Source organism: Trachypithecus francoisi, unplaced genomic scaffold (assembly GCF_009764315.1).
Source record: "Trachypithecus francoisi isolate TF-2019V2 unplaced genomic scaffold, Tfra_2.0 Lachesis_group17, whole genome shotgun sequence".
Taxonomy (NCBI): domain Eukaryota; kingdom Metazoa; phylum Chordata; class Mammalia; order Primates; family Cercopithecidae; genus Trachypithecus; species Trachypithecus francoisi.
In genome coordinates this window covers 11921852-11947007 of record NW_022681462.1, presented here as the reverse complement: position 1 = coordinate 11947007, position 25156 = coordinate 11921852, and the positions used below count along the sequence as shown (strand labels likewise).

General features: G+C 43.0%; 2 protein-coding genes across 7 annotated transcripts in view; both read right to left on the bottom strand.

The window, feature by feature from the left end:
• LOC117099702 (WD repeat-containing protein 35) overlaps positions 1–9272 on the bottom strand; it is a 124627-nt gene extending 115355 nt beyond the window's left edge. For 2 of the 6 annotated variants that reach the window (XM_033239168.1, XM_033239169.1), the window contains exons 1-3: positions 9019–9270; positions 8190–8307; positions 1152–1223 (exon numbers count right to left, since the gene is read on the bottom strand). In XM_033239168.1, the coding sequence (XP_033095059.1) occupies positions 1152–1223; positions 8190–8307; positions 9019–9174 (346 nt within the window). In that variant the 5' untranslated portion in view covers positions 9175–9270. Of the gene's footprint in view, positions 1–1151; positions 1224–4120; positions 4165–8189; positions 8308–9018 lie in introns of those variants that run through there. The other 4 variants (XM_033239176.1, XM_033239170.1, XM_033239178.1 and 1 more) reach the window with 4 other exon arrangements.
• Positions 9273–20648: 11376 nt separating this feature from the next.
• LOC117099701 (40S ribosomal protein S2-like) lies at positions 20649–21648 on the bottom strand. The gene has a single exon (XM_033239166.1). The coding sequence runs from the start codon at positions 21610–21612 to the stop codon at positions 20689–20691; it is 924 nt and encodes a 307-aa protein (XP_033095057.1). The 5' UTR covers positions 21613–21648; the 3' UTR covers positions 20649–20688.
• Between the last annotated feature and the right edge of the window lie 3508 nt (positions 21649–25156).

The following is a 25156-nucleotide window of genomic DNA, read 5'->3' as shown; positions in this document are numbered from 1 at the left end:
CCTAAAAATAAAGACATTCTCTTCCATAACCATATGACAAATTAGGAAGTTTAACACTGATATACTATTATCTAACTCACAGCCCATATACAAATTTTATCAATTGTCTAAATAATGTCCTTTATAGACACTTGTTTTTCTCATTCCAAGATCCAATCTAGGATTATACAACGCATTTGTATGTTATACGTCTCAATCTTTAGTCTTTTTTTTTTTCTTGAGACAAGATCTTGCCCTGTCACCAAGCCTGGAATGCAGTGGCACAATCGTGGCTCACTGCAGCCTCAAACCACAAGGGATCGCAAGGGATCCTCCCACCTCAGCCTCCTGAGTACCTGGGACTACAGGTGCACAGCGCCACGCCTGGTTAGTTTTTTTTTATTTTTTGTAGAAACGGGGTCTCATTATGTTGCCCAGGGTGGTTCCAAAACCCCAGCCTCATGCAATCCTCCCACTTTGGCCTCCCAAAGTGCTTGAACTATAGGTGTGAGCCACTACGCCCAGTCTCTTCAGTCTCCTTTAATCTGGAATCATAGGACAGATTCTAAAAAGGATTATATATATAACATCCATAGACAGGAGTATTTTCAATATATAAAATAACAGCTACGTTCTTCTAGATTTATTTAAGATGTTGTTTAATCACGTAAAAGTTGAATGACTCTACACTGTATTACTTATGTCTCAACAGAAATGTTTACAAACAGCTCCCAACTTACAATGGTACTACTTAAATGACTTTTCAGTGGTGGGAATGCAATGCACATTCAGTAGAAAACATACTTCGATTGCCCATACAACTACTCTGTTTTTCACTTTCAATACAGAAATCAATAAATTACATAAGATATTCAACATTTTATTATAAAATAGGCTTTATGTCAGATGATTGTGCCCAACTGTAGGCTAGTGTTTTCTGGGCACATTTAAGGTAAGCTAGGCAGAGCTATGACGTTCAGTAGGTTAGGTGTATTAAATGCATTTTCCACTTACAATGGGTTTACTGGAACATGTCCCCATCATAACTCAAAGAGCATCTGTACTTTAAATATTACCATTATTTAAAATGTTGACATTTCTGCATTAAGTAGAAACTTCCTAAATGTCTAAATACCACTCAAACATGACTTAAAAGAAATTGCATGACTCACCACTATGACCTTCAAGAGTGTGACCCATAAAAAGGTTACTGGGGGCTGCAAGGCTCCTCAATTTTGCATCATCTAAAACAAAACAAAACAAAACAAACTACTATGATAAACATATAAAAGTGACATATTATAAGATTTTGACTCTTTTTGTATTCCTGGGCAGTATTAATCATTTCTCTAAGTATGCCTCATTCTGATCTATTTTTCTCATGGTATAAACAGAAACAATAACACATATCCCTTGCAAAGACATTCTGGTAAAATAAAGCAAAATATATAAATCAACATTGTTTACTCATACATTACGTATATTAATAATCATCACTGCTTTTTATGCCTTTCCAAAAGACCACAAATAGAAATATTTATGGCCTACAGATTGCAAACTCTACAGCTTACAAGGGATCAAAACAGCATAGACTTTGAAAATGGGTTTTTGCTAGATTACACAGAATCTTATATTCACTCATTTATTCATTCATTCAACAAATATTTATTGAATGTGTACACTGTGCTATGCATTATAAAAGGTTCTATATATAAAATGATAAAACAGTCATTTCCCCTTTCTCCTCAGAGCTTACAGTGTGAAGGACCAATATTAAATATATACTCACACACACATAAATGTAACTATAAACTGGGAATGTGAAAGCATAATAAGAAACAGTAGCAGAAGTGACTTAATTTAGATTGATGGGGAACCAGGGAAGGCTATCAGAAGAATTGATATTTAACCTGAGACTGAGAGGTAAACTGGAGATAGCCAGGAAAGGTAGAGAAAGAAGGGGAGTATTCCAGGCTAGGACACAGCAATGTAAAGGCTCTGAGGTAGACGCCTAGAGCCCTTGACAAAATCTAAGAAGGCCTATGTGGATGAACAGGGGAGAAAATTGCATCAAACAGGGCTGGAGTGATAGGCACAAGAAAAATTACGAAGTATTTGTAGAAAATAAGAATTTTAGATTTTATCCAAAGTGCAATGAAAACCTCTAAAGATGTCTTAAAAAGGTACTAACCATACTACAGAGAATAATATTAAAATGTCATCTCAATAAATTAATCTTGGCTTAGAAATTTGTTACACATAAAACATAGCACTTAAAATTTTCATTTAAATTACAAAGTTTACAAAAATCTTAAGAATTTGTGAGGATGGGAATTATACCAATGCTAAAGAAAATTCTACTTTCAGATAACAAGTATCTTAAAATATTATGAAAAATATCCTTTATTGTGAAAACACTTGCAGGAAAAAATACCTAATTTCCTCTAAAATCACTAGTTCCAATTACCCAGTTGTTTTGGTAACACAAGAGTACACATGTACAGTTTAACAATGCAATCATCTGTCAAGATAGAATAAATGTTGCTGACACACACATTAGGTTGAACATAAATTTTTTAACATAGGGTCCTCTCACTCATTTAATCTTTTAAAAATTGTACAACATACTTAAACATCATTATAATATTCTAAAATATTTGGTGGAAACATTTTTCTTAACTTCTAGAACTGAAAAATCCATTCTGATGCATATATATATAATATAAATATACACACATATTCTGATGTCACTATAACCTAACTAAGTGAAATGGGTGATATGCGATTTAGATTAACCATCCATGTTTTCCCTCTGTTAGACCATAAGGTAGCATATTCTTGACAAAATACATGCTGACAGTTAAGAATAGGCTTTGAAATTCCGCTTGATATATTGGACAAATATCATCCACATCTGAAAAGGTCTCTTGCTGGAAGCAACTCCATAACTTGATCATGTAAAAAATATTCATAAAACCCACCCAAAAGTTCTCAGATGTCCATAAAAAGGCCAAAAGTTTTAAATGATGTAGACTAAAGCCAGGATTAATATCCCAAGATTCCATCCAGTTACATTACTATACTCCAGATAGCCAATAAGGTAATGAAACCAAACTGGTATGTGAACAAAAATCTGGTAATACTAACATAAATCTTCTAAAAGCACATAACAGTAATCCTTAGATTTAAAAGGCATGATCAAAGAAGTCACCAATAAAATAAAGCATTTTAAACTCATGTAAAGAAATTTCAGAATGAAATCAGTTATTCCAACAATTCAAAGTACATCAAAAAGTCCAAAGAAGGCTTTTAAAAAATAAAGGTATAATGACGCAACTGAAAATAAAAGGTATGATACAGAAGAACAGAAGATCATGCTAATAATACCAATAACCAAACACACTAAATCTTTGAGAGTCTTTCTCTTAGAAAAGCGTGACTGACAATGCTTTTGTTTGCATTCATAAAAGTTGTCAGCAGCCCAATTTCAACAGAAATTCCTGTTATGTGCTGCAAAATAAGCTTGAAACTTATAATCAAAATATACAGAAGACTGTTTTGCAACACATAGGGATAATACAATTCTGAGAAAGAGATGGTACCATATTCGCCAGACTTTCTGGCAGGATCACCTGGTTGCCTTGCTTCTCTATGTGAATGACTGGCTGCAAAGGACTCTGTATGCATCCCTGGGTCTAACTAAGGACACCTTACCTAAGATTTATGGTAAATTTTGTTGTCCTGGGCATATTGGAAAGTTGAGGCAATGTCAATGCCTGCAGGTACTGGAGGACTGCACAGTCAGCTACAGTTGGCTTGCATGGCCCTATATACTTTTTCTGTGACGGAAATGTTGGCTTCCAAGGCTCTCTATTTCCTCTCATGAGGATGAGAGGATGAGGCTTTGACAGTCATAGCAGGAAAGCAAGAAATGCCACCTCAATCCCAGTCAGGGTCATCACCCTCAAACCTTACCACAAGCAACTCCAACCCAGAGTCATCACCCTCAAATCCTACCACAAGCAGCTCCCACCCAGGGCCATCACCCTCAAACCCTACCACAAGCAGCCCCCACCCAGGACCATCACCCTCAAACCCTACCACAAGCAGCTCCAACCCAGGCTGTCAGCCCTTTAAATACCTTTTGGCAAGGAAATGACATAATCTGGTCCTTTTAAAAGAAGAAGAAGAAAAAAAGACCGGGCGCGGTGGCTCACACCTGTAATCTCAGCACTTTGGGAGGCCGAGGTGGGCTGATCGCTTGAGGTCAGGAGATCAAGACCATCCTAGCTAACACGGTGAAACTCTGTCTCTACTAAAAAAAAAAAAAAAGAAAAAAAAAATTAGCTGGGCATGGCGGCACATGCCTGTAATCCCAGCTACTCAGGAGGCTGAGACAGGAGAATCACTTGAACCTGGGAGGTGGAAGTTGCAATGAGCCAAGATCGCACCACTGCACTCCAGCCTGGGCAACAGAGTGAGATCCCATTTCAAACAACAAAACAAATAAACAAAAAACCTGACACTGGCTACAGTGTCCAGAACGACTAAGAGGAAGCCAGAGACAATGGAAGGAGGGAAACTGATTCTCACAATAGACCAGGTGAGGGATGATGGTAGCTGGAGCTATAGAGGGAGCAGGGGAGACAAAGGCAAGGATGGGTTCAAGATACACTTTGGAGACAAAAGCAACAGGATTGCTGATGCAGATGCTGTTAACGGAGGAAAAGAGAAGATTTCCAGCTTGAGCAAATGAGTGAATCTGAGACATTTGCTGAAATGGAGAGAACTGAAAGAGATTTGGAAGAATATCAAGAGTTCAGTTTTGAACACAGTAAGAGTGAGATACCTGTGAAACACTCCAGTGGAGACACCCACGTCTGAAAAATCAGGACTGGGCTGGAGATATAAATGTGGGGCTCTTCACCTCATACCACAGATGGCATTTAAGGGCATGAGAATGAAAGAATAAATAGAGCAAGTGAACAGAGAGCCCAGAAGCAAGTTCTCAGGAATTCTAATAGAAGAGGGAAATCCAGCAAAGAGACTGAGGACTGACCAGAGAAGGAGAAAAAAGTAGTATGTCTAAATATAACAATAACTTAAAACATTCTGAATTCTCTTGTCTTGAAAAATAATGTTTCAAGTCAAATCCTGATGAGTCAATAAAAGCTGTCCATTAGATCTAGAAGATGAAAGTCACTGGTGGCCGGGCGCGGTGGCTCAAGCCTGTAATTCCAGCACTTTGGGAGGCCGAGACGGGTGGATCACGAGGTCAGGAGATTGAGACCATCCTGGCTAACACGGTGAAACCCCGTCTCTACCAAAAAATACAAAAAAAAAAACTAGCCGGGCGACGTGGCGGGCGCCTGTAGTCCCAGCTACTCGGGAGGCTGAGGCAGGAGAATGGCGTGAACCCGGGAGGCGGAGCTTGCAGTGAGCTGAGATCCGGCCACTGCACTCCAGCCTGGGCGGCAGAGCGAGACTCTGTCTCAAAAAAAAAAAAAAAAAGAAAGTCACTGGTGAGGGAGAGAAAAGGAGGACTGATACTGAAAGGAGAGAGAGAGGATAAATTGGCAGAGAGGTACCTGAGAAGGTGAAGGGAGATGGGCTCCAGCAAAACACTGGAAGCTGGCCTGTGAGAGAAATAAACCTGATATAAAAAGATGGATTGCTGGTTCTAATTCCTTTCCTTCTAGAGCAGAGGACTGAAAACTGGAAATGCAACTTGGTGCAAACTTTCTGGAGGGTAATTTGCGTACACATATTAGGAAACTGTATAAATGTACATATTAGGAACCTGTATAAATGTACACACCCTTTGATCTAGTGAATGCCATTTCTAGAGATTTATCCTAGAAAGTATTAACAATTTATGCAAAGATTTAGATACAAAGATATAGTTGCTTTAATAGTAAAAATGTGGAGACATCTAAATGTCCAATACTAGAATTGGTTAAGCAAATTATGATATAGTAATACCAGTATAATGAAATACTAAATAGACATTAAAAATGGTGTCATAGAAGATGATTTGTTGATGTAGAGGATTGCTGTATTATATTGCTGTACCCAAGCTACAAAACATTATACTTAAAATGTTGCATCTTTAGCACAAACAGTGCTTGATATAAAGCAGGCATGCAAGATCTATGATAGTTACTGGAGGGATCTGCTGAATCAACACTATTTGTATTAAATACAATATACTGATCTTGTTAGAATCTCGCAGCCATATTCCTCATATTTATTTCTTTCAGCACAATTCATAATCATTAAGTTCCAAAACAAATACTTGACTCCATTTTCCAAACCTCCAAAGAATCGATTTCCCATCTTGCTCACTAATTTCAAAGAATACTCTAGCCACAGCTTATCAAAAGGTTAGAGAAGAAAAAGAAGTTTGTTTTTAAAAAAAGCCTTCAATGTTAAACAAAATGAATGCATTTCTTAATGTAAGTTAAAACTTGCGGGCCAGGCACAATGGCTCACGCCTGTAATCCCAACACTTTGGAAAGCCAAGGCGGGCGGATCACGAGGTCAGGAGATCGAGACCATCCTGGCTAACACGGTGAAACCCTGTCTCTACTAAAAATACAAAAAATTAGCCAAGCCTGGTGGCGGACACCTGTAGTCCCAGCTACTTGGGAGGGTGAGGCAGGAGAATGGCGTGAACCCGGGAGGTGGAGCTTACAGTGAGCAGAGATCGCACCACTGCACTCCAGCCTGGGCGACAGAGTGAGACTCTGTCGCAAAAAAAAAAAAAAAACTTGCTACATATTGTAAGCAAAAGTATGTATATATACAGACACATATATATACACATACACATACATATAGATACATTTAAGAAATATATATATTCTTATATATTTTTATATATAAGAATGTATATATAAACTACATATTTTTAAACTATATATAATATATAAACTTTATATATATTTTAAACTTTATATATCTATATATATAAAGTTTTTCGGAGAAAAACTTTCTTTTAACACAGTTTTAAAAAACTAAAGCACTGACAGATTGAACTATAAAACAGCATAAGCCAAACTTTAATTGGTACTCTTCTTAGGCTGTCCACTAGCCCTCTGTGTAGTGGTTAAAAACAAGGACTTGAATGTGAGACAAACTTAGTTTCACATCCTTGCTCTGCCACTTACTGGCTGCGTGACCTAAGGCAATTATTACCAGCTCAGAGCCTCAATTTTTTCACCTAGAATACCTACCGCCCAAGATTATTGTGAAGTCAAATAAGATTGTGAAGGTTAAACATCCAGTATATGGAAAATCGCCAATAAGTATTTAAATTATTCATACCACATTCAAAGCTGTAAGGTAATGCTATTCAAAGTGGGGTCTGAGGACCAGCAACTCAGCTTCACTAGAAATAGAAATTCTCAGGCCCCATCCTGGGTCCACTGTGTGGGGGTAGAGCATGAAATCCATCTTAACAACCTCTTCCAGTGATTCTTATACCTAATACAGTTTGAGAAGCTATGTTGTAAGGAATCCAAAAATGTAATGCAGTTTAATCCCCTACATTTTCATTTTATGGAAGAGTAAACTAAAGTAGTAAGATCCTCAGCCACTTGTTGAAAGTCATTCAGTAGTCTTGTGGCAGAGCAGAGATTTAACCCTAATTGCCTTATCTAGATCTTCAATCTAGTGCAGCACTGGGGGGCTAAAAAAGTAGGAAGCTGTTTGCTGAGATTCCAGACAACTAGATAAAGAAAGAAATCAAGCCGCAAAAACAAGAGACCCACTAATAGAAATGTAAAACATATCCCATTTTCTGTTCTTGGACACTAGGTCAGTAACCATTAATGTATCTAATAAGCAGAAAGGATAGGCCTGTAAATAATTCGCCAGATTTTCTTACTGAAATGTTGACTCACAGGATTTGTATTAGACTCCTAACAATATAGTACAATAATCAGACATAGCATAACACAGTGACTTATTTTCATTCTTCGTTATTTTTCATTCTCCATTAATAACTCAGCAAAAACCATCTGATGTTTACATTCAACATTCTCTGAACTTTACTGCAAACATACTCCAGAAAAAACACCATAAAATGTTGGTTTTCCCTTAAAATAATCAGAATTGCATACTGACAGATACCATGAGTAAATTGCATGAACAAATAACATTAGCCAATTTTCTACCAATTTCAAACATGTGGGCTTGCATTCATTTACCTGTCTGCATCTCTAATTTCAAAACTTTCAGTAATCCATCTTCACCACCGCATGCTATGAACCCTTGTCCCTTGTTCCAGGATACACACTTCAGCTTCACGTTATTGGGAATGGAAATCTGTAAAAGCAACCATAGCCGCACTAGCAACTTTTGACGAAGGAGGTGGGAAATAAGTCTGCAGGAGATGAAGGCTGAAGAAAATCTTCCAAGAAGAAAACGGACGGTCTTGCAGAAAAAAAACGAGCTGTTGTGAAATGGGCATGGTCCCTTGAACTGACCCGGGCTCTAGCCTTTGGGAAAGAGGGAAAGAAGTGCAAAAAAGAGAAGGATACTGACTGCGGAGGAAGCCAACGCCAGAGTCACCGGGTGGATTTTTTAAAGGGAGGGCGGGGAGCGGGTATAAATCCATACCACCAGTTCCTCTTCCTTTTTACAACACTTAGGCAATCCTATTGTTATTTCTTTTCTCTTGCCCAGTGGCTCGTGGTGATCCAAAGAGTTTAAAATCACGTGGATCAGCAACAGGTGGAGGAGGAAAGATAGAGTAGCACGTGGCGACTTATCCTCGAGCCACCCAAAAGGACCTAGCCAGGGGCAGGAATGGGAGAGAGCTACGAGAGGGCAGCGGGCTCGGTCAAGGACTGTCTGGGGCTCTGGGAACCGCAGGAGGAGGTCGGAGGCTGGACCCGGCGGGAAGGATGGCCGCGGAATGGCGAAGCCACGATCAGGACCCGGTGAAGCAGCCTGGCTTCTCGGGAAGGCAGCGGGAATCGCCGCAGGCTGCGGGAATGGCGGGGAAACGAGGACGCCTACCCCCAGGAAACTCACTTTCTTGGTCAGGTAGAACAACATCGTGGGATTCCCTAGAGGGTAACGACGGCTGCTAAGGCCCTCGACAGTTAACGGTTCTGTTTCCAATCGGGAGTACCAGCAGCTGCTGAAAGCTCCCGTCGCCCTGGCAACCGCGATGTTGCCCTGTTGCATCCGGGGCGCCGCGGGGCACTTCCGGTGACGCCCTCGCACCCGGCACCGGCGTAGTGCGCCTGCGGGGCGCACTAGATCCGGTCATAATTCTGTTAACCAACTGCATAATCTTTAAGCCAGAACCTTTACCTGTAAAATAAAGAAGTAGATGATTTCTCCAGTTCCTTCCCACTCAAGTGTCCTATGATTGATTAAAATTGTATGTCCATTAAGCAATTCAAAAGGAATTATGTCTGGCTATCTGAAAGCTCACAGCCAGCCCAAAGAGGAAGCGCACTAAAGGCGAGGCCCGGCTGCAGCGAGGCCCGGCTGCTCCCCAGCCCAGGACTGCTTGCTGCTGTGTTAATTGACGACGATGGAAAAAAGCGCATTTTCTGAGAGCTCATGAGTAGGAAGTCCAAGGAGCCTATACATTAGTCACGTCTGAAAATCTTCCTTGCTGGTCCTGCAAGCCAGAGGAGCTGGCCACTGCCACTTGCCCAGATGAAGGACATATCGATCCAGAAAAGGGAACAGTTAGCCAACGTTGCTTTATTTGCTCAATCGCAATAAAAACTTTTTCCAGGGAGAAAACCCACATAAAACTATTGGAGACAGAATTCTGGATCAAGTCAGGCCACAACATAAAATTAACATGGTAACAATGATCTCCAATTTGAGAGAAGCAGCATAATGTGCCCCAACCTCCCACAAAAACCTCAAACCCTTGAGAGACTCGGGAAAACAAAAGAAGGTCATCTTCCATGGACCCTTTCCTCCTCTCTCCTTCTCCCCAGACTCCCTTGTGCTTGTACAGGGCAGGGAGGGGAAAGGAAAACTGATCAGTTACCCTGGGGCGTCAATCACCCTGTTGAAACTGGTCTGAGTGCCAGAGAGACAACCAACATGGCTCCTGCCTTCAGGGTCCACATCTTGAAGAGGGAGACAAACACATGAAATGGAAAAGCATCCTGGAATTAGATGCTGAGCCAGATGAACTGGAAGTAGTTCTCAAATTTGAGTGTGCCTCAGACTCCCCAGGGGCCTTGTTAAAACACAGATGGCTGGATTCACTTGGTTTGGGGTAGAGCCGATATTTGGCAGTGCTAACACCATGCTAGGTGCTGCTGGTCCATAGATCATGCTCTGAGAACCAGTGCTACAGACAGTGCTCCCCATACCTTAGTGTGCATACGAACCACACTAAGTGTGGGGGCCTGGGTAAAGTGTAAGCTGATTCAGCAGGTCTGGTACAGGGCTGGGGGTCTGCATTTCTAACAAGCTCCCCGGTGATGCCAATGCTGCCAGTCCGTGGTCCCCATTCAGCAGCAAGGGTGCTCCATCTAGACCAGAGTGCGATGGAAGTTAGAGAATGAGATGAGTTTGGGTTGATATTGGCAGGGAAGGTTAATGGTAGTTACTGGGACTTGGGCTGGTCCCTGAAGAATGAGCAGGATTTAAATAAATGAAAAGGCTGTATTCTGGGAGAGAAACTTGAGCACAGACAGGGCAGTGACCTCAGGTGATCTGCCCACCTCAGCCTCCCAAGGTGCTGGGATTACAGGTGTGAGCCACTGTGCCCGGCCAGAGGCATTTTTTATAATAGAAAAAAAATATTTCTTTTCCTAAAGTAATTTTATAAAAGGCAAATTCAGAGTTGCTTCCATGGCTCCAAGTAAACCAAACTTAAGAGACAAACTATAGATTGTTTTACATGTACTTACAGAAGTTGCAGAGAATGGCTGGTAAAAAAGAAAAAGCATTAAATGAAAGGGTGGCAAGCAGAAACAGCACTATTAAAAACATAATTTACAAATTACTCACCAGAAAGGCTGTACCTACTTATTTCTGTGAAACTTTACTAACACTGACTGATACTATATATATATATTTTTGTTGTTGTTGTTGTTGTTTGTTTGTTTGAGACGGAGTCTCACTCTGTCACCCAGGCTGGAGTGCAGCGGCCGGATCTCAGCTCACTGCAAGCTCTGCCTCCTGGATTCACGCCATTCTCCTGCCTCAGCCTCCCGAGTAGCGGGGACTACAGGCGCCCGCCAACTCGCCCGGCTAGTTTTTTGTATTTTTTAGTAGAGACGGGGTTTCACCGGGTTAGCCAGGATGGTCTCGATCTCCTGACCTCGTGATCCGCCCATCTCGGCCTCCCAAAGTGCTGGGATTACAGGCTTGAGCCACCACGCCCGGCCGACTGATATTATATTTTTAAATAATCTAATTTAATTTTTGAGACAGGGTCTCACTCTGTTGCCCAGGCTGAAGTGCAGTGGCACGATCTTGGCTCACTGTAGTCTCGACCTCCTAGGCCCAAGTTATCCTCCGATCTTAGGCTAAGTAGCTGGGACTATGAGCACATAGCACTGCACCCGGCTATATTATTCTTTATAACCTTTGCCATATGATACATGAAAAATATTATCTCACTGTTTTAATTTGCATTTCTTAAATTTTGAGAGTAAATACTTTTTTACTACATTTATTGGCTGCTTGTATTTCTTCCTATTTCCTTGTCCGTTTTCTATAGGGGTTTCTGTCACTTCAGTGATTTTTTTTTTTTTTTTTTTGAAGGTGGAGTTTCACTCTTGTTGTCCAGGCTGGAGTGCAATGGCACGATCTCAGCTCACCACAACCTCCACCTCCCGGGTTCAAGTGATTCTCCTGCCTCAGCCTCCCAAGTAGCTGGGACTACAGGCATGCGCCACCACGCCCGGCTAATTTTTGTATTTTTACTAGAGATGGGGTTTCACCATCTTGGCCAGGCTGGTCTCAAACTCCTGACCTCGTGATCCACCCGCCTCGGCCTCCCAAAGTGCTGAGATTACAGGTGTGAGCCACCACGCCCAGCCACTTCAGTGATTTCTAAGAGCTCTTTGTGCATAGAAATATTAATGCTTGTTACCTACTTGCAAATATTTTCCCCAAGTTTACATAGCCAAATCTAGGCCGGGTGCAGTGGCTCACGAGGTCAAGAAATCAAGACCATCCTGGCCAACATGATGAAACTTCATCTCTACTAAAAATACAAAAATTAGCTGGGCGTGGTGGTGTGTGCCTGTAGTCCCAGCTACTCAGGAGGCTGAGGCAGGAGAATCGCTTGAACCCAGGAGGCAGAGGTTGCAGTGAGCCAAGATCGTGTCACTGCACTCCAGCCTGGCGACAGAGTGAGATTCCGTCTCAATAAAATAAAATAAAATATAGTAAAATCTATCAACCCACATAGAAAAAGTCTGGAAGTTTATTCACCAAAATATAGTGTATATCTCTTAGTAACTGAGGATGGCTTTCTGCTTACCTGATTTTTCTTAATATCTACAGTGGACATGTAATACTGTTGTAATAAAAAGTTATTTAATGAAAAAATTAAATAAGTAGTAGGTTCTAAAACAAAATTCTTTTTTGTGGGGGGACAGAGTGTCACTCTGTTGCCCAGACTGGAGTAAAATGGCGAGATCTGTGCTCACTGCAACTTCTACCTCCTGGGTTCAAGCAATGCTCATGTGTCAGCTTCCCGAGTAACTGGGATTACATGTGCGCACCACCTTGCCCAGCTAATTTTTGTATTTTTAGTAGAGATAAGGTTTCATCATCTTGTCCAGGCTGGTCTTGAACTCCTGGCCTCAGGTGATCCACCCACCTCGGCCTCCCAAAGTGCTGGGATTAAGGCATGAACCACCGTCCCCAGCAATAAAAATCTTTCAATGAAAGCTTTAAAGGACGTGTATTCTACATTACAGGGAAAAGCCATGAACCCTGCTTTTTTTAAAAAAAAAAAAATGTGTTTTGGTCAGGCGCAGTGGCTCACGCCTGTAATCCCAGCATTTTGGGAGGCCGAGGCAGGCGGATCACCTGAGATCAGGAGTTCAAGACCAGCCTGGCCAATATGGTGAAACCCTGTCTCTACTAAAGATACAAAAATTAGCGGGGTGTGGTGGTGTGTGCCTGTAAACCCAGCTACTCAGGAGACTGAGACAGGAGAATCACTTGAATCCAGGAGGTAGAGGTTGCAGTGAGCCGAGATCGCAGTGAGCCGAGATCACGCCACTACACTCCAGCCTGGATAACAGAGTGAGACTCTGTCTCAAAAATAAAAATAAAAATAAAAGTGATTTAAAATTTTTATTTTCCATGTCCACTGAATATTAATCTTAAACTTTTTGGCATCACTAGATGCTTTCAGAATCTGATAAAAGCCTCAGACACTTTCTCCCCAAAATATAAACACACACCAAATGTAGCCTACAATATCTATGGGTTAATTTATCCCTCAGAAGTCTTTCTATAAGCCCCCTAGTTTTCCGTGGGTCCTGACTGTACACGAAAAATAAAATCCTAAGCCTCCCACTGAGTGAACAGACCTCCTCTTGGCCAAGGGGACCCCAGAGAAACCTGAAAAATTGTATTTCTACCCATAACAGGAAGAGATCAGACATACATCCTTCTACCTCCTCCCTTTCAGAGTTTAGACACAACAACTCACTGGCATTAATGTTAAAATAGGGATCATAAGACTCTGTGGCAATAAGACACGAAATTATAGAAAGACCTAAGGCCATGCAAGGCAAGGGTTAAGTCATGCCTGCAGGACATCAGTCTTGCTGAATAGGTCATTTCGATGCAAAATATTGTGGCTAACTCTGAGGTAGCATCCTTATCTTCAACATTTCTTTCTTCTGACTCCAAGTTTTAGACAGAGCCTTACAACTTTAACCAATTGCAAATTAAAGAATCTCTGAATCCACCTGTAACCTGTAAGTCCCACTTCAGCATATCCTGGCTTCTTGGACTGAACACCTTCCATGTGTTGACTTACATCTTTGCCTGTAACTCCTGCCTCCCTGAAACGCATAAAATTGTAATCTGACCACCTCAGGACCACTTACTCAAAGTTTCTTGGGTTTGTGTTTTTCCCAGGCTGTGGTCAGTCACATTGGCCCTGAATAAATGTCTAAAATATTTTACAGAGTTTGGTTTTTCTTTTAACATGACTTAGAACTCCTGAGTACCCCCAGCTCTAATTAACCTTAACAAGAAATACATTACTCTTTTAGAAGCAAGTAAAAATACAGGCTGGGCGTGGTGGCTCACACCTGTGATCCCAGCACTTTGGGAAACCAAGGTGGGTGGATCACTTGGGGTCAGAAGTTCAAGACCAGCCTAGCCAACATGGTAAAACCCTGTCTCTACTAAAAATACAAAAATTAGCTGGGTGGGTGGCACATGGCTGTAGTCCCATCTATGCAGGAGGCTGAGGCAGGATAGCTTGAGCCAGGGAGGTTGAGGTTGCAGTGAGCTGGGATCACGCCACTGCACTCCAGCCTGGGTGACAGAGCAAGACTCTGTCTCAAAAAAACAAACAAAACAACAACAACAAACATTGCTATCATTATTTAACTCCTACTCAAATGTATGTGTAGAAGAGGCAAAATTTTACCTCTGCCCTCTTAGGGTTTTTTGGCTGGACTCGAGAATTAAACTTACATTAAGACAGGTTAACAAGAGAAATACATACAGATTTATTTAATATTAAGTTTACATTATTTAATATAACATATGACATGGGAGCCCTCATAAGTAAATGAAGACCCACAAAAGTGGGAAAACTTAAATGCTTTTATATTAGGATGAATAAAGACAGGCAACGGCAGAAAAGTAACGAAACTATGTGGGGAGGCTAAAGAAGATAAAAAGTACTGGGCGCGGTGGCTCAAGCCTGTAATCCCAGCACTTTGGGAGGCCGTAGACGGGCGGATCACGAGGCCAGGAGATCGAGACCATCCTGGCTAACACGGTGAAACCCCGTCTCTACTAAAAAATACAAAAAAACTAGCCGGGGGAGGTGGCGGGCGCCTGTAGTCCCAGCTACTTGGGAGGCTGAGGCAGGAGAATGGCGTAAACCGGGGAAGCAGAGCTTGCAGTGAGCTGAGATCCGCCACTGCACTCCAGCCTGGGTGACAGAGCAAGACTCTGTCTCAAAAAAAAAAAAAAAAAAAAAGTATTTTAACAAGGTCTGTTTGTACAGAACTTTCTCAGTCTCAACTTCCCATTCTTGACAATAAGAATGTTGCCTTCCTTCTGGTAACGGGAGGACATCTTCTATATGGGGCTTTTATCTCCTCCTTTAAGGAAGAAAAGGGGAAGAATCAGAGTCCCTTCTTGCACCCATTTTTTTTTTAATGTGCCTTTAGCTCAAAATAATCCTTACGCCAAAGTGGTATATTTTGGGATAGCATATTCTGCCACATATTACTGCCTGCCTGAGCCTACACCATGTTCCAAAATATCAGTGAGTAATAAAATAAATTAATTCCTGTGCCACCAGGGGCTGCTATTGCCAATGTAACTGTTGAAACTTGGTAGCAGCTGCATTTTTAGAATGCCTTCAAGCAAAAGGATCCAAGTACAAAGCTTTATTTTATTAACTGTCAAACCAACCTATTTTGTAGATAACAAAGCTGGGCATAGGCCTATTAAAAGAATTGTCTAAGGCAAGGAAACGGTAAGAAAAAGACCCTGAAGCCTTGATGCAAAGGGAAATTATAAATACCTAACTCAAACTTCCTTGTAAACAGGTTTCCTTTCCATTGTGGCCAAATATGTTTCCATTCTAAGTTCCATTAAGCAACTGGTCCCAGGCAAGTAATAGGTGTTTTTAATGAGGTTTTCCACCTCTGAAAACATTAAAATATTATATAAAATGTGAACTGAGATGTGTGCAAACACAAGGGCACCAAAGTTTTACAATGAGCTCTACCTGCACTCTGTCTCCATTCTACTTTCTGCAATTATGCTGTTATTAACATTCACTCTTCACTCAACTGGTCACTCCACAGATTTTATTTTTTTGAGACAGGGTCTCACTCTGTCATCCTGGCTGCAGTGTAGTGGCGTGATCCCAGCTTACTGCAAACTCAACCTCCCTGGCTCAAGCTATCCTTCTGCCTCAGCCTCCTACATAGATGGGACTACAGATGTGTGCCAGCCCGTCTAGCTGATTTTTAAATTTTTTTTAGAGACAGGGTCCCACCATGTTGCCCGGTCTGTTCTCCACCTCCTGAGTTCAAGTGATCCTCCCACCTTGGCCTCCCAAACTGCTGTGATTACAGGTCTAAGTCACCATGCCCTGGCCAACAGGTATTAGTTGAGAGCTTTTGCAATCCATTCTGCTTGGCTCCAGGAGATAACAGAAATATTTGACTGTCTCTGCCTTAAAATCTTACATTCTGGTAAGGGAAAATTACATGTAAATAAATTATTAAAATACAATGGACTAAGAATTGTTATTACTTAGTACCTAAAAATAGCTATCAGGTTTGGTGGAAGAAGATTCCATTAATTCAGCTGCAGTAGGTCAGGAGAGGCTTAATGGAGAATATCAGAATATGCTGCAGGTGAAGTAACTCATCCCTATATATGGAGGCATGAAACAGAGTGAGGTGTTGAGTCCTCTGTAAATAGTATAGGAAGAATGGAACCAGGACCCTAGGGTAATAAATCTGAAAAAATAGACAGGGCCTAGGTCACAGAGATGAAGAGTTTACATGTAATGGACAATTTTTTTTTTTTTTTTTAGAGTTTTGCTCTTGTTGCCCAGGCTGGAGTGCAGTGGCACAATCTCAGCTCACTGCAACCTCTGCCTCCCAGGTTCAAGTGATTCTCCTGCCTCAGCCTCCCAAGTAGCTGGGATTACAGGCATGCACCACCACGCCCAGCTAATTTTTGTATTTTTAGTAGAGACAGGGTTTTATCATGTTGGCCAGGCTAGTGTCGAACTCCTGACCTCAGGTGATCCACCCACCTCAGCCTCCCAAGTAATGCCAATTTTTATACTTAATCATTGGGAAGTGTAGAGAAGGAAAAATCTTTCCTCTTCCCATCTCAGGGTTCTTCGCTGGGGCTTTGTAACAAAACACAACTTAACAAGAGAAAAGCATACAAATTTATTTAATATAAGTTTTACATGACACAGGGTCCTTCATAAGGAAATGACCCAAAGAAGCACTTTGAGCCATATGATTGTACGCTAAGTGGGACAAAGAGTAATAAATTGTGAAAATATGGACTTGGTCTAGGGTGGTTAATCATGGAGAAGTGACTAGGAAGATAAGAATTAGTTTAACAAGGTTTTTTAATACAGATTTTTTATGGCCTTGATTCCCCATTTCTGGTGTTAAGAATACCTTCTAGCTGGGCACAATGGCTCATGCCTGTAATCTCAGCACTTTGGGAGGCTGAGGAAGCTGGATTGCTTGAGGTCAGGAATTCGAGACCAGCCTGGCCAGTACGGTGAAACCCCACCTCTACTAAAAACACAAACATTAGCCAGGTGTGGTGGGGGGCACCTGTAATCCCTGCTACTCGGGAGGCTGAAGCAGGAGAATCACTTGAACCTGGGAGGCAGAGGTTGCAGTGAGCCGAGATCAAGATGGTGCCACTGCCCTCCAACCTGGGCAACAGAGTGAGACTGTCAAAAGAAAAAAGAAAAGAAAAGAAAAAAGAGCACCTTTCACATGTGAGTTTTATCTTCTGCTTCTGCTTTCAGGAAGAAAAAGGTTAAGTCACAGTGCCCTTTATGCACCTGCTGTTTTTTAGGTGCTTTTAACTCAGAATAATCAATAAGAGCCAGAGTAGCTTATTTGGAGTGGTGTGTTCTCAACTACTTCAGGAGTCCCTGAAGAGTTGTAAGCAGAGGAGTAATAACAAGATCAGATTTGGGGTTTTGTTTTTTTCTGAGATAGGGTCTCACTCTGCCACCCAGTGCGGTGGTATGAGCCTATCTCACTGCAACCTCGAACTTCTAGGCTCAAAAGGATCCTCCTGCCTCAGCCTGTCGAGTAGCTAGGACTACAGGTGCACATCACTGTGCACAGATTTTTTTTTTTTTTTTTTGAGACACGATCTCACTGTGTTGCCCAGGCTGATCTCAAATTCCTGGGCTCAAGCTATTCTCCTGCCTCAGCCTCCCAAAGTGCTGGGATTACAGGCATGAACCACCCCAACCAGCCAGATTTGAGTTCTTAAAAGATCCTTCTGTGGTGGTAGTGTGGCAAAGGAACTGGAGGAGGCCCCACTTCCCAACACTGTTGCATTGTAGATTAAGTTTCCAACACATGAATTTTGGAGTGGACAAAGATATTCAATTCATAGCAGTTTCTTTTGATGGTGTCATGTTTACCTGAGTCTTTGTTATCCATGTAACTTTGCACTAGTGTTTATGTATTTAAAGGAACAAACAAGCCAGGCGCAGTGGCTCACGCCTGTAATCCCAGCACTTTGGGAGGCCGATGTGGGCAGATCACAAGGTCAGGAGATCGAGACCATCCTGGCTAACAGAGTGAAACCCCGTCTCTACTAAAAATAAAAAAAATTAGCCGGGTGTGGTGGTGGGCACCTGTAGTCCCAGCTACTCTGGAGGCTGAGGCAGGAGAATGGTGTGAACCTGGGAGGCAGAGCTTGCAGTGAGCCGAGATCGCGCCACTGCACTCCAGCCTGGGCGACAAGCGAGACTCCATCTCAAAAAAAAAAAGGAACAAACACCTCTTCCAGTCTTTATAGACTAGTTTTAGAAGGAAAAGACCTTCTCCTATTGGGTCCCTGAATTGATGGGATTGCACTCAAATGGGGTTGGAGCTGGGTCCACAGTTGGCAAGCTTGTTACCAGGGGCTCTAATGGGTGTGGATCCTGTCTGGTCCATGGGTGGACTGGACTGCCCCCAGAACCTTGGTCAGTAGGACTGGTGTTGGGATGGGGGTCTGCAGACAATGGGCCTATTACCAGATGCATAGACTGGTGTGGCTTCCTCCAGTTTCCTGGTAAGCTTCCTGCTAGGTCACTGGGTGGGCCCTTGGGCAGGCAGTACTGGCTCTAACAGTAGTTTAGAGGGGCTGGAACCAAGTCACTGGGCTGCTTCAGGGTCCACGGGCAAGAGTGAAATCTGCAGGCCTGCTTCCTGGGGCATGGATAGTCATGTCACCCCCAGGTCTCTTCATGGGCAGGACTGCTCTCAGACCACAATGAGGAGGGCTGGAGTTGAGACTTAACAGTTGTTTCAGGGTCTGCTATGAAACTGATGTTGGTGGGCCTGTCACCTGAGACACAAGTAGTTATGATTCTTCCAGGTCCCTAAGTAGATGGTCTAGTAGCAGGACCAAGGCCAAACAGGGTTGTAGCCAAGTCCACAGGGAGGTAGCACCATTTCCAAGTCTGGAGCTGCAACCTCGATCAATGAGTCTGCTACCTGGGTGCAGTTCTGCTGTCTCAAAACAGCCTTCCTGGATCTTGGGCTCCATAAGGGTTTCACAGTCTCCTATCTAGTTTCCAAAGTTCCCAACGGAGGTACTTTTATCTGTGGACAGGTGAAAAGCTAAAAACTATTGTTGCTGTGGGGAAACACAAGTGAGGTAGCTCCTGGTCTCCCATTTTGCTGATGTCACTCTCCTGGCTGTCTTAAATCTCTCACTTTCTTTTTTTTTTTTTTTGAGCCGGAGTCTGGCTCTGTCGCCCAGGCTGGAGTGCAGTGACCGGATCTCAGCTCACTGCAAGCTCCACCTCCCGGGTTTATGCCATTCTCCTGCCTCAGCCTCTGGAGTAGCTGGGACTACAGGCGCCCGCCACCTCGCCCGGCTAGTTTTTTGTATTTTTTAGTAGAGACGGGGTTTCACCGTGTTAGCCAGGATGGTCTCAATCTCCTTGACCTCGTGATCCGCTCGTCTCGGCCTCCCAAAGTGCTGGGATTACAGGCTTGAGCCACCGCGCCCGGCCAAATCTCTCACTTTCTTAAATCTCTCTTATTCCACAGGTTACCCTTTCATCTTCATTGTTGCTATTGTTAATTTTCTTGCAATTTATTTATAGGTCATTTGTCCTAAAGAGTTTTTCACGTTCTACATCTTACTGATTGCATCCTCATGGTAGGTACTATTTTAAAAATATATTCTTCTAGACCAGGTGTAGTGGCTGACACCTGTAATCCCAGCACTTTGGGAGGCAGGTGGATCACCTGAGGTCAGGAATTTGAGACCAGCCTAGCCAACGTGGTGAAACCCTGCCTCTACTAAAAATGCAAAATTAGGTGGGCATGGTGGTACATGCCTGTAATCCCAGTAACTTGGGAGGCTAAGGCAGAGAACTGCTTGAACCTGGGAGGCGGAGGTTGCAATGAGTCAAGATCACGCCATTGCACTCCCACGTGGGCTATAGAGTGAGACTCCATCTCAAAAAAAACTTTTTTTAATTAAAAAATATATACATATATATATATAGCATCATTCCATTTTTTTTTAAGTTTAGCTTGCAGTAGTAACATGAAGCAGAGGCCAAGTTTCATTAAGTATATTTTGATTTTCTTAATTTTCCTTGAAAGGTTTCTAGTTCACATTTACATCACATTTCACATTTATGAATACAAGAAATCCTTGTATTTCTTGTGAACCCATTCATTGGTAGTTGGATCTAGGAACTTGATTAAGATTTAATTTTTTTTTTTCAGGCTTAATTCACTTTATTTTTCTTGTATAAAAACCCTATGTTGTAGCCACAGCTGGAGCCTGGGTCTGCTGCATGGAGACTCTGGTGTGGGTCTTGACAAGGTGGTCAGTGAATTCCTGATAGGGAGAGTTGGTAAACACAGTCTCCTTCCGGAGGTCAGGGGTCAGGTAGCTGTAGGTCTTAGAGATGGCATCAAAGGTGGCCTTGGCGAAGTTGCCCAGGGTGGCAGTGCAGCCCCGGGCTGAGGTGTAGCAGTCATCGATACCAGCCATCATGAGCAGCTTCTTGGGCACAGGCACTGAGACGATGTCAGTGCCCCTGGGTGCAGGGATGAGGCGCACCAGCACACAGCCGCAGCAGCCTGTCACCTTGCAAGGGACGGTGTGGGCCTTGCTGATCTTGTACTCCCAGTAGCCTCTGCGCACGGGGACAATGGAGAGTTTGACCAGGATGATGGCCCCATGGATGGCAGTGGCCATCTCCTTGGAGCACTTAACACCCAGGCCGACGTGGCCATTGTAGTCCCCGAAAGCAACAAACGCCTTGAACCTGGTGCGCTGGCCAGCACGGGTCTGCTTCTGCACCGGCATAATCCTCAAAACTTCGTCTTTGAGAGAGGCCCCCAAGAAAAAGTCAATGATCTCAGATTCCTTAATGGGCAGGGAGAAGAGGTAGATCTCCTCCAGGGACTTGATCTTCATGTCCTTGACCAAGTGGCCCAGCTTGGTGACGGGCATCCACTCCTTACCCTCGGCCTTGCCTCCGCGAGCTCTGCGGCCTTGGCCCCAGCCCTGTCCACAGCCGTAACCCCGGCCCCAGATGCCATTGCCGAAACCTCTGAGGAAGCCACCGCGGTTCCCCATCCCAGGGCCACCAGGGCCTCCGGGCCCCCCCGCTGCACCGGCGTCATCCACCATTTGGTGTTTTCTCAGAGAAGAAGATTTAATTTTTTTTTTCATTCTTCCAGCAGGATGTATATCAAGTCAGCTTGCCTCACTTTTTTAGGCTGGGCACGGTGGTTCACACCTGTAATCCCAACGCTTTAGGAGGCCAAGGCAGGCGAATCACGAGGCCAGGAGTTCAAGACCAGCCTGGCCAACATGCCAAAACCCCATCTCTACTAAAAAATACAATAGCCAGGTGTAGTTGCACGAGACTGTAGTCCCAGCTACTCGGGAGGCTGAGTGAGGCAGGAGAATCGCTTGAACCTGGAAGGCAGTGGTTGCAGTGAGCCGAGATCGTGCTCCTGCACTCCAGCCTGTGTGACAGAGCAAGACTCTATCTCAAAAAAATAAATAAATAAAGTCGGCTTGCCTTACTGTTTAAAGAAATAATGGGGTTTTGCTATGTTGCCTAGGCTAGAGTTCAATGGCTAGTCACAGGCACAATCATAAGAGTGCATCCTTTAACTCCTGGGCTCAAGCCATTCTCTTGCCTGAACTTCCCAAGTAGTGGGACTATAGGCACACACCACTGTGCCCAGCTTGCCTTGCTTTTTGTATTGTGCCCCAACACATCCTGGACCCCCAAAACAACAGTCATTTCTTTTGCCCACAAATTTGCAATTTTTGTCATTTTTTTTTTTTTTTTTTTTGAGATGGAGATTCTTGTTGCCCAAGCTGGAATGCAATGGTGTATCTTGGCTCACTGCAACCTCTGCCTCCCCGGTTCAAGCAATTCTCCTTCGTCACCCTCCTGAGTAGCTGAGATTACAGGCATGTGCCACCATGCCCAGCTAATTTTTGTATTTTTAGTAGTGACGGGGTTTCACCATGTTGGCCAAGCTGGTCTCAAACTCCTGACCTCAAGCGATCTGCCTGCCTCAGCCTCCCAAAGTGCTGGGATTACAGGTGTGAGCCAAGGCACCCGGCCTGTAACTCTTGTTAGTAATATAATAATGAAAGATTAGTTCATTCCTGTTTTTAGATAGAAAACCTGGCTGTTTACGCACACATCACAAAACTTTTCAGTTTGCCAGCACTCTCCTTCGGCTTTTCCTCTTCCCATTTTCATTTTTATTTATCTTTCTTAAACCTTTAAATTTTTATTTTTTACTATTGCCAACAACTTCTTCTCATTTTCAGACAAATATTTTAACTGGGAAGGTTAGAAAGTGACAAAAATATTAACTAGAAACCTTTCAAGGAAAATCAAAATATACTTAATGAAACAAGGCCTCTGCTTCATGTTACTATTGCAAGCTAAACTTAAAAAGTAGAATGAGGCCAGGCATGGTGGCTCATGCCTATAATCCCAGTACTTTGAAAGGCTGAGGTGGGCAGATCACCTGAGGTTGGGAGTTCGAGACCAGCCTGGCCAACATGATAAAACTCCATCTCTACTAAAAATACAAAATTAGCCGGCCATGGTGGCACATGCCTGTAGTCTCAGCTACTCAGGAGGCTGAGGCAGGAGAATCACTTGAACCCATGGAGCAGAGGTTGCGGTGAGCCGAGATTGCACCACTGCACTCCAGGCTGGGCGACAGAGCGAGGCTCCGTCTCGGGGGGAAAAAAAGGTGCAAACAGTATGGCTTAGGAAAATGGGGCTTAATGGTGGTCTCAATAATAAACTAATACAGAGAAAAATACAAAATAACAACAAACACTGTCTTTGAATTGGAGTAAAATCTAAGAGAAATGAGATACATATAACCCTCTTTTTTTTTTTGAAACAGAGTTTCACTCTTGTTGCCCAGGTTGGAGTGAAATAGCATGATCTTGGCTCACAGCAACCTCCACCTCCCAGGTTCCAGTGATTCTCCTGCCTCAGCCTCCCCACTAGCTGGGAATACAGGTGCGCGCCACCACACCTGGCTAATTTTTCGTATTTTTAGTACAGACAGGGTTTCACATGTTAGCCAGGATGGTCTCAATCTCCTGACCTCAGGTGATCCACCCGACTCAGCCTCCCAAAGTGCTGGGATTACTGCGTGAGCCACAGCACCTGGCCCCTCCTCTCTTCTTTTCTAACCTTAGCCAGTGCCTGGCTCAATCCTATTATTGAGGGTCTAGGACATTGTGGGCTATTCATTCTAAAGAGAACCTTCATTTGGATGGCTGACAAAGTATTATTGTTTTGTAAAACCTATTTCACAAACTATTAAGGAAATTGTATAAGGCTATCGTTATTGCCAACATTCCCACATATGCCTTATGTCTGCTTGGATCTGATAGGAAAGTATTTTTGTTTGGTTTTGTTTTGGAAAGTATTTTTTCAAATATAGGAAAGTTTTTAAAACAGTTTTACCCTTCATTAGCAACAGTGCTTTGTTTATATAAAGTACTCTACACTTTATGTTTTTGTTTTGAGACGGAGTCTCACTCTGTTGCCCAGGCTGGAGTGCAGTGGCGTGATCTTGGCTCACTGCAACCTCTGCCTCCCGGGTTCATGTGATTCTCCCGCGTCAGCCTCCCGAGCAGCTGGGATTACAGGCATCTGACACCGCACCTGGCTAATTTTTGTATTTTTAGTAGAGGCAGGGTTTCACCATCTTGGCCAGAATGGTGTTGAACTCCTGCGATCCATCCACCTTGGCCTCCCAAAGTGCTGGGATTACAGGCCTGAGACACCGTACCCGGCCATGTTTGTTTTAATATTTGTTGAAATCCCATTTTAATGGAGAAATAATATACATTAACACTCTGACGAAAGCCGATGTTTAACATCTATTTATTGCCTAATCCCAGGAACAAAAATAATTTCAATTTCACAAAAAAAGAAAAATGTTTATAACTTGAAACATTTCAGATATTTAAAGCATGTCTCAAAACTTTAAGACTGTCCCAAGAAGCCAATAATGGCATCTTCCAAATTCTGCTCTGTCCTTTATGGCTGACAGGTCGACTCCTTACACTGACAGAACTAGTAGAGTTTAGTATGTCCCTAGAGATCATCTAGTTCAACCCTCCTATTTTATAGATGAAGAAAATGAGACCCAAAGGATTTAAGTGGTCTTCCTTAGGTCACATAGCTAATAAGTAGCAGAGCTATTAATACTCAAATCCAGTATTTTACACCACAAAAATAATGCATCATCACCCACTTGTTTCCAATATATTACATCAGTTGTCTAAACAAATAATCATAGAATTTATGTGCTACTTGGGAGTATTCTGGTCCTCTGAAGAGAAGTCGGCTTCAGAGGTTTATGGATCTTCATTTCCTAGTGCTAATATCCATTTTTTAAAATTATTATTTTTTGAGACAGTCCTGCTCTGTCGCCCAGGCTGGAGTGCAGTGGCGCGATCTCGGCTCACTGCAACCTCCACTTCCTGGCTTCAAGGGATTCTCCTGCCTCAGCCTCCCGAGTAGCTGGGATTACACCCCCGGTTACTGTTTTGATTTTTAGTAGAGACGGAGTTTCGCCACGTTGGCCAGGCTGGTATTAAACTTCTGACCTATAGTGATCCACCCACCTCCGCCTCCCAAAGTGCTGGGATTACAGGCGTGAGCTACCAAGCCAGGCCCGTAGTGCTAATATGCTAAATGTGTGTTAAAAAA